This window comes from Austrofundulus limnaeus, unplaced genomic scaffold (assembly GCF_001266775.1).
Source record: "Austrofundulus limnaeus strain Quisiro unplaced genomic scaffold, Austrofundulus_limnaeus-1.0 Scaffold276, whole genome shotgun sequence".
Classification (NCBI taxonomy): domain Eukaryota; kingdom Metazoa; phylum Chordata; class Actinopteri; order Cyprinodontiformes; family Rivulidae; genus Austrofundulus; species Austrofundulus limnaeus.
Window position 1 is genome coordinate 503,018 of NW_013952678.1, and position 10,095 is coordinate 513,112.

The 10,095-nt window shown below is 39.6% G+C and overlaps 1 protein-coding gene across 1 annotated transcript in view; it reads right to left on the reverse strand.

Annotated features, from left to right (window-relative positions):
• mmp14a (matrix metallopeptidase 14a (membrane-inserted)) overlaps positions 1 to 9,977 on the reverse strand; it is a gene marked incomplete at its 3' end in the record, with an annotated part of 15,876 nt that extends 5,899 nt beyond the window's left edge. Inside the window, 1 exon segment of the mRNA XM_014021041.1 lies at positions 9,492 to 9,977. Within this exon segment, the coding sequence (XP_013876495.1) occupies positions 9,492 to 9,575 (84 nt within the window).
• Positions 9,978 to 10,095: the final 118 nt, after the last annotated feature.

Below are 10,095 nucleotides of genomic sequence, written 5' to 3' on the forward strand. Positions count from 1 at the left end.
TGTGTGTGTGTGTGTGTGTGTGTGTGTGTGTGTGTGTGTGCGTGCGTGCGTGCCATGCTGACTTGTGAAACTTCTTTCCCGACAGCAGCCAACATAAACTGAACTCAGCAAGCTAACTTTATATTTCTATTTATTTTCCTGTGACTGTGTCAATTTCCCATTTACAAACCTGTAAAAAGCAAAAGCAGCTCCTCAACTGCTTCATAGATTCATGTTAAATTCATTAAAGTAAACTTTGTTGTGGGGGATCATGGTTGCTTGAGAGAGGAACCAAAGCCAAATAAAACACAATTTGCAAATACTGGTGTCATTTTAGACACAATGACCCAKATCTTTGTCTAGACAATAGTACCCAAAGACAACTGGCAACTCAAACTGTGGAAAAAAAATAACATTTTCAGCAACATTTCAGTTCTTCAAAGCTTGACCTTCCATGCTACCGTCTACGTCTGATGCTCTTTGTCGACGTGTCGGCTAAAACCACCACTGTTTATTATTTTCACACATGAAAGCTAGCCTTCTATTTCCTTAGAAACACTGAGGGTGGTCGAATWTTGGACTGAGATACTATTAAAGAAAAACAGCTTTAGAATTTTGGGAAACATGCTCAAAAATACAGGAGCATCCCAATGTTCCTTGGTATCCATATCCCCAGCACCTAAGTTCCTCTGTACCTATGTTTCCTGGCACTTACAGATRTTTCCTGGTACCTATGTTCCCCAATACTTGTTCAATATCAATGTTTCCAGTACCTATTTTCRCTGGTACCTTAGTTTCCTGGTATTTATGTTCCCTGATACAGTACCTGCACTGCAGTTCAGTATGATTCATTTGTTTTAAAAGATATTTAAAGGAGGAGACAAGCATCTTTCACAACTTTCATGATTAATCCTGCAAGACTGTAGGTACCAGGGAACATAAGAAGTGGGAAACAAGGAGATGACCCCATTATATAAACATCAAGCCAACTTATTTAATATTTATTCCTATACAACTACAAAACTGAGTTTTTTTTTAGCAGTTAAGAGCAACTTTTATACAAAATGTGTTTTGAATTTTTCATTTGCTCACACAGAGTTAACAAAAGTTTGTATCTGCACCACGAATGAAGTTGGTGAAATTACCCTGAAATTTCTTTGTTAGCACAACCTAAACCTCAGCTATCTCTCTTGTTCCACCATATGTGTGCTGTTTTTTTCTCTCCAGGCCTGCCTCCAAAATCAAGGGCAAAGCAGGGGGAGGGATGGAAAATTGAAAAATGGGCCCAGCTACCAAGACATACAGTATACAAACTGTGAACACACACAGCCACTGTTGGTCACGTGGTGGGCAGCGAGGCCAAGAGAACAAGAGTCATTTATGACAAGCTGTAAAGAAGCAGATTATTCCTTCACTCTCCATCTTTCTTTTGAGTCTAACAAGGATTTTTCAGGATTATTTAGGCTATCTAGTAAATTTGATTCACTCACTAACTCTCTCATAAATTTACTTTCTGTGCCTCTGGGCTGACTGCTGCTAGTGTATCCTGTGGCTCCAGTGTGGTGACGCGTCTGCTTCTATAAAAACACTCCCCCACCAGTGCCGTAAAGACCTCCACTTCTCTTTTAGTAGTCCCAAACTACTCCTCACACCACCACCACCATCTCCGGTTGGCCCTGAAGGTATCCCAGCATGCACCCCTCCTTCCTGGAACTTCCAGCAGCCTCCATCAAAGCGTCTATTGATTGAGACTTGTACATGGCCGCCATTGTTGGCCGGTTWGCTTACTACACAGCCATGTGTGGTCAAAGGGCTGAATGCTGCTTTGGTAAACACAACCCTGGGTTTTACAGTGACGTGTGGTCCAAAGTATATTGAGACAAGCAAAGAAACAGGGCATGTTTGATGTATGTTTGGTAGAGCAGGTCACTTTGGCTGAGCTGTGTGATGCATGAATTCTGTTACCTCACTATGAACTTAAAACAGTAAGRTTTTTTTTCAATGAAATGGTGAATCTTGTTTCAAAGGCTGTTTTAAATCCTTGCGTTATTTTAGGATATACTGCGGCTGCATATTTGGTAAATGATTGTAAGCAATGTATATTTAGGATTTAAAATTATGACAAAAAACAAGACATTTAAAAGTTTTTTAGTACCTTAAAATTTGTCTGTTTTTTTCTATTGGATAGCACTTAATGTGTAAATGCCAGCTATGAGTAACAAAACCAAATCATTTATGCCTACTGATGAAATTTTTGCAAAAAAGTAACATTTTTTTATATTCACTTGCATTTGTACATATTAGTTTTATGACCTTATATCCATCCATCCAGGTATGGATCCACCTATTCATCTTTGGATCCATTCAACAATGGATATTTCTGTGGGTTAATTTACCTATCCATCCTTGGATCCATCCATCTTTGGATGGATCAATCAATGAATCAATCAATGAATCAATCAATGAATCAATCAATGAATCAATCAATGGATCAATCAATGGATCAATCAATGGACCAATCAACCAATCAATCCATCCATGGTCCTTTTCAAGGAAGGATAGATGGGTGGATCTATTGGGCCATCCTTCTATCTATTCATTAGTTCACTGCTTATTTTCTTTATGTAAATCCCTCTTTTGCATGTGACTAACCTGTTTGTCCATGTGGAGGCAGTGCTTATAAGGGTGAGTTCATGTGAAACTTATCAGACTGAAGAAGTTTCTTGGAGGAAAGACGAAACCTTTCATTAAAGAAGAGCCCGTCCAGAGGACCTACTTATTTTTTTATTTTTCTACCTAGATTACTGAGATGCATCAGGAGACTTTCTGTAAATTCTTTGATTTATTACAGCTAGTATATACTGTATATCGTTGGTTGCCAAAGCTCAGCTGTTAAAGGTTGCATGATGTCTTTTCTCTTCTTGGACAAGAAATTGTATTGTGACACTGATGCTGTATGTCACGTCCWTGTGACATATCACCACTCATCACTTGATAGGTGCGTGGCTGCTAACTGCAGGTTCCTTCAAGGCTCAGAAAGAATACGAAGGAAAGAATATTTCCTTCATATTTATAGTGTGGTATTAAAAAGAAAGATGGGGGGATTTTGTAAGAAAACGGAAAAACACCACGTCGATATCTTCTGCAAAATACACTGAAAGATTAAAAATAAAGATGAGTGCATGTCTGAACTATTTACATCACTTACCACTTAAATGATCTCACMAACAGTTCCTCGTAACTTTGTCTAGAAGGAACTATAGATGAGCAGAGTATGAGCTAAAACCACAGAATCAAAATAAAGCAAAAGGTAAAARCTTTTACAAGAAAAGTGGGCAGCAGTGGACTATGACTTTATTTAAATTGAAGTATTGAGTCAGTTGTTCCTGTCGCTTTGTGCCAACGGAAAAACAGTTTTCTGCTGTCTTTCATGTTGCCTTTATTTCTTGGTAATTCTGACCTACTTTTGACTTATATAAATACGATAAAATAAATCTTCCACTTCTTTTCTTCTTTGTCAAACTGGTGAAATAATTCAATCATTTAATATTAGTAAACTTCATATATGCAGTGGTGATCTTATATACAGTAGGTTAACCACCTTTAAATAAATACATTTAGGAATATAGCTTTTATTTTCATAAATACTACATTTGACCATAATTTAATTCTGTTTTATACTTCTTCATGACATTTCACTGGGAATATGATTAGCTTAGTTTGAACTTTTACATTTCTCACAGCTGTAATTAATTGTTAAGTTGGGAAAATATTAGAAAATATATTTAAAACTCTAAATAGGTCCACACTTCTTCATATTAGCATTAAGGTTTTTGGCAACACTATATCTTTACTAAAATGTAGTTCATTAATAGCAACACATGTATCATATAGGGTAAAAACAACTTTAATTGTGCTGATTTTTTTTAACAAGAGCAGTACTTTTGACACTTTATTATACAAAGCCTATTCAAAGTCCATGGGGGAACAGGGGGCTTTGTTTAATACAACATCAGCAGATCCCAAAGGAAGTTGACAAGAATTACACAAAATTTTAAAATGACACATTTACCAGAGATGATGGTAAACTAACTTACTGAATCTACCTTTCGGAGCTTTAAAAATTKCATTGGTTAAATGGAAAATGTTATAAACAGATAAAACGTGGATAACTTTTGGCATTTAACTGCCTTCTTAGCCTTAGCACAGAATCTGTACTGATCAAGAGGGAAGTCTTTATTTTTAATGACTTTAAACTGATTTTGCGTTCATTCTCTTGTGATTTWCTGCAAGGCGTTACCACCAGATGTTGCATCAGCACATATGGACAACTCAAGAAAATCAGAGCATGTGAAAACCAAAAGCAGAAAGAATGTAAAATTTGTTCCAAACTGGGGATAAACGCACAATAAACTCGCCGTCATACATCCATAAGCTTCAAGATACTATCATGTATTTAAATATCCTTTTGGTTTTATTTTCCTATAAACAGAGCACAGACAGACTTCACTGGGAGTCCATGAGTTTCCAGTTACAGCAGATCCAGATGATTATTTTCACATTTCTTCAGCGACAGCAGYAGCCTGTCAAAGCAGCACTCAGCAGATCTTTCCTTTGATGCTACATCCTTGGCTACTTCCCTTATGATAAAAAATAAAAAAAAAGGAAACCAAATGTGGTTTGCACAGATCTGGAATCATGAAACACATGTTTCCAAATGCTAATGGAAGTTCTCCAGATATTTCTTTTAGGTATTTTTGTTGCCAGATATGCAGAGTTTCTGTTATAAGACTTGTTTTCATTGCTGCCCACTTCCTTCACTCACAGAGTCAARCTAAGCATTTTACTCATGTTAAGAAAAGTTAGACAAAGCATAAAAACCCCATGGTGAATGAAAACAGATGCTGCAGAGCGACTTTAAGGGATGGTTCAGATCCTTTGAAGTAGGACTCKGTGGAAAGGCAATTAATATCTGTTGTTGATAGCCAATGCGGTTCTGCTGATCAGCTAAAAGCAGAATTAGTTTCTTGTTAAATGGATTATCTTTTTCACTAACTCTGAAAATCATTAGCAAACCAAAAAGCTTACACGAAATTAGCTTTAGCCAATGTTGAGTCTGCTAACAGCTAACTAACAAGCTAACATCAGTAGGCTTGGCTGTGTCCAAATTCAGGGGCTGGGTCCTTTGAAGGACCCGGTCCAGGTGGGCCGGGTCCTTGGTCGACCGCGAAGACTGGAAAAAAGTGTCTGTGAATTTGGACGGTAGCCTTCTGMTTTATTTAGCTGCATATTTATTTCACTATATTAGCTCGTTTGATTTCTGACAAGAATAACATTAAAAAACATGTATAAACAATTGACAAAAGCATTAACACAACCGCTTGAAGTTTTCATTTTTTACCACCAGATTTTTATTTAAAACTGTGTTCCTTTCTCTCGCTTCATCTGCCATGAATGCATTGCATGAATGCATGGCGTCAGTCTGCAATGTATTATGGGATAAGGTGGGCCGAGAAGGMTCCATCGAACCTGTCCCTCAAATCGAAGAAAGAGGAGGATGCATTTGTCAGCTGTCTTGGAGGAGTTTTTGAATTTGGACAGCCTCCGGCGCAGCGCTGTGATGTAAGCGGCCAACAAATTCAGCCTTCAGAAGACCCAGACCCTGAAATTGGACACAGCCTTTGTGTCAGTCCCACCAGTCTTCAGCTGGAAGGAGGTGAGGACGTGTGATACAGACTAGCAGGTTAGCTGATAGCATCTTCCCCAAATGTTTTTACCTGTTTAGAATTGGTGAAGGTATATTTTTATTTAGCAGTTTAATGAGAGAGAGTTTCCGATGAGAGTTGGACTCCAACAAGGCTGCCCTTTGTCACAGATTCTGTTCATAACTTTTATGATTTCTCTGCTTTTTGCTGATGATGTGGTCCTATTGGCTTCACCAGATCGTGATCTCCAGCTCTCGCTGGAGCTGTTTTCAACCGAGTGTGAAGCGGCCGGGATGAGGATCAGTGCCTCCAAATCCGAAACCATGGTCTTGAGCTGGAAAACGGTAGCATGCCACCTCCGGGTCGGGGAGGAGGTCCTGCCCCAAGTGGAGGAGTTTAAGTATCTCGGGGTCTTGTTCACGAATGAGGGAAGAACGGAGCRGGAGATCGACAGGCGGATTGGTGCTGCATCTGCAGTGATGCGGGCACTGTACCGGTCTGTCGTGGTGAAGCGAGAGCTGAGCCCAAAGGCAAAGCTCTCGCTTTACCGATCGGTCTACGTTCCTACCCTAATCTATGGTCACGAGCTTTGGGTAGTGACCGAAAGAACGAGATCGCGGATACAAGCAGCTGAAATGAGTTTCCTCTGCAGGGTGTCTGGCTCTCCCTTAGAGATAGGGTGAGAAGCTCAGTCATCAGGGAGAGACTCAGAGTAGAGCTGCTGCTCCTCTACATCAAGAGGAGCCAGTTGAGGTGTCTCGGGCATCTGTTTAGGATGCCTCCTGGACGCCTCCCTGGTGAGGTGTTCCGGRCATGTCCCACTGGGAGGAGACCCAGAGGAAGATCCAGGACATGCTGGAGGGACTATGTTTTTTTTGGCTGGCCTGGGAACGCCTTGGGATTCCCCCCGATGAACTGGCTCAAGTGGCTGGGGAGAGGGAAGTCTGGGTCTCTCTGCTTAGGCTGCTGCCCCCACAACCCAACCACGGATAAGAGGAAGAAAATGGACGGACGGTTTAACAAAGCTAATATTTTGGTTAGCTGTGCCCATCACTGCAAGAGAATCTCTAACAAGCGTGCCAAACYAATTTTAACCAAGAGCCTTTAAAGGGCCCGTTGAAATTAACTTTGATATTTTGTATTTAACGTCAACTAAACACGAAACATCACATTCCTTGTCTCATTGCTAGCAAACAATAAGTGAGATCTAAGTGGTATTTCATGCATAGATGTATGACTTAATACGTGTGAAATAAATACAATTGAAAGAGAGTTTTACTCCCACTTTCCAACAGAGAATTCCTATTGGAGAGGTGTTCCAGTTTAAAGTTACGACTTGCATATCTGCCGGCTACTTTTGAACCTTGTGCACCCCCACCTAGTGGTGGCCATCATTTTGAGGGTAAAATAATTAATGTGCATTATGAGAGATTTAKTTTATGGTCAAGGGTGGTTTTAAAGCAGCTTCTCTTAAGACATAAGTACATTTTTGWAGCACTCACRGGCTGCATAAAATGCYKTGGTGGGCTRCAATTTTTTATTTAAAAAAATGTCCACACAGCTCACTGGTCAGTCGGTGGCAAAAACTTAAGAAACAAAAGAAAATTAGCCCATTTGCTTCCAATTTGGAGTCACTTGTTAGTCTCCAGAGTAGCAGCCTAGTTAGTTTATAAACTTTGTGTGAATTCAACTTTTTCTCCAACCCGAAGTCATTCAAAGAGACATCTACAACAGGTAAGATGACAGCTGTTCATAATCTTTCCAAACTATTAGAATAATAAGAAGAAAGTGTATTTTCTTGGAATGAAAGTCTTATTTCCACCAAGGTGGAGGTTTTCCTTTCTCTAATTATGGATTAGACACATTTAGCTTGTCAGCATGAAGTCACAGAGGGGTGTTTTCATGCTGACTAACACTGATAAACCACAAAATTCCTCCATGTCTCAGTCYAAATGAAACTTTCTTGTCACTTCAAACTTCCTAAAAGAGTTTCTGTTCCTTTTCAGTAAATCATTTATGTCACTTGTCATCACCTTGTCTTTGATTCTCCTATCAGTCCAGGTCCAGTTTAGTCTACTTTCTCCACACAGAGACGAGCTGAGCTTTTGATGACAGGTTGGGCGTGATGAGGTCACCCAGAACCTGCAATTACAGCCTCTCCTCTTCGAGTGTTGTGTCTGACAGCGTCATGCATTTTTTTCTTTTAAATCTGATGTGTCACAATAAAAGCCTGCGCTGGACGTTATCATTATCGTGGAAGTCCCGCAGTGATGTTATGAGATGTTGAAACAACCCCGCTCTGTTTTTCCTTCCCTCTGTTTACAGACGTTCATCACTAGAGGAGAGACTCCTGTAAACCGTCTGACTTCTCCATCTCATCTGCTTTGACTCACATGCCAAACAACATGTGGTCAGTGACTAAGGCCCTCATCTGGCTCCTTCATGCATTCTGCAACACATACTCTGAAGTATCTTTTTTTTTGGTCAGCAAATTGACCATCTGCACCGTGAATCAAATTCCTGCTTGTTTGGGGTTGTTTTTTTTTTTTGGGCCACATTCTTCTATTTTTTCCATAAAATAACAAAAACACAGAATGTGCTGATTTAAACAGTCAACATGAATACTGTCATGGCCTCTTAACGTTTTTATTGTTGCAGATGCTGATGTGATTTTACAGCAGAGTTGTCAATTAATTACAGATAGGGTTAAATAAAGGGACTTCTGTAGAAGTTCAAGGTTTTCATTCAAGTAAAAGTGTAAAAGTACTGGTTTTAGGACTGCTTAAAGTATAAAAGTAAAAGTAAGGTAAGGCGGAAAAAAGCCATTAAGGACGTTAGGCCTCAGGACAATGAAGGCTGCAACACAGAGACCTATAGTGCAGTGGTTCTTAAAGATGGGGTCAATTTCAATGCAAATAAATTATTAATGGAATATTTTCACTATAATTATTGCATTTTTTTTAAAATATAATAGTAATAAATAAATGTAAGTATTATCATAGTTATCGTTTGCTTATATTGTTATTATGCTGATGTTTAACGGAGTTATTATTAAAGTTTGGAAACTGGTAATGCCTGGGGTCACAAGTTTCTGGAGCTGTTTGTTGTAGGCCGGACGTTAAAATGTTTGAAAGTGACTGACTGYTATAGTTCGCAGTCCCACCTCCCAAAAAACTATTCCTCTAAAGGCCATAATAACTATAATGTTATGTTAAATGTTACTGTAGAAAAAAAAAAGCATTATATCTGCCCCTTATAAGAATAACTTCAAAATTACAACAAACTTAGCCTGGTAAAAACCAGCYCTGGAAACTAGAATTGAGTGGAACTGCATAAGAGCCAGGCTAACAAGTTCCAAATTTATAAAAATGCACAAAAACAAACATCAGGTGTCATTTATATCATATTTCATTTACATGATATCATATTTCCTAATACCTTTGATTTAATSGCTAACACAATACTATTTCTGATCAACAGCAGTTGTCATCTCTTCCATTCAACTCTTTGAAGTTCGGAGGCTTTTCAAATATTTGCATCATTGCAAAAGACCTGCTGATGAAAAAGAGTGTTTAGGAAAACTACACTGAACTTTTATAATCCCAGAGGCCTGCGGCTTAATGTGCAGATGTTTGGTTTTGAAGGCAGATCAGATTTCTGCTACCCCCCCAACAAAGAGACTCAACTGACTTTTCTGAACTCAGACCTCCTTAAAACTGCAGCTGACTACAGAGACATGAAGGCAGACAGATGTGAAAATGAGTATAAGTTGTTTAAAGTCAGTTTGGGTTAGTTTTCCAGTCTTACCTCGGCTCGGAGGACATTAGCGGTGACAGAAGTGAAGGCAGAGCAGAGGAGGCAGCAGGCCAGTGGGAGCAGCTGTGGCAGCATTTCTGCTTCACTTCCACACACTCACACACACACTTACACAAAAGAAACTTCAACAATCCGTCCGCGCAGACAATAAAAACATTTAAAATGTAAACAAAAAAAGAGTCTCCACACGAACCGAACCGTTTTCTCTGCACGGATCTGCCTCTTCCCCGGAGTCGGAGCGGATTAATAATTAAAATAAAAACTGTAAGAGCTATATGTCCTGAAAACTAAAGTCTGGCTTCGCTTCGGATTGTCTGCAGCCTGTGTGTGTGGACGTGGTCCGGACGGAGACGCACAGAGATGGGTTTTCTTTTTACTTCAAGATCCTCCTCCAGATGTGCGCTCGTCACTTCTTCATCGTGGAAGCTGCGCGACACTTACTCACCAAGACCGAAAAATAAAACTTCCACGATGCATACATAGCCCCTCCTCCGCCGCCTCTCAGGAAAAAAAAAAAAGACTACATTTGTTAATAAAAGTCGTTTTACCTACAGGGGCGCCACTAAGAAGGCACCATGAGGGCAAAGGCCACCCC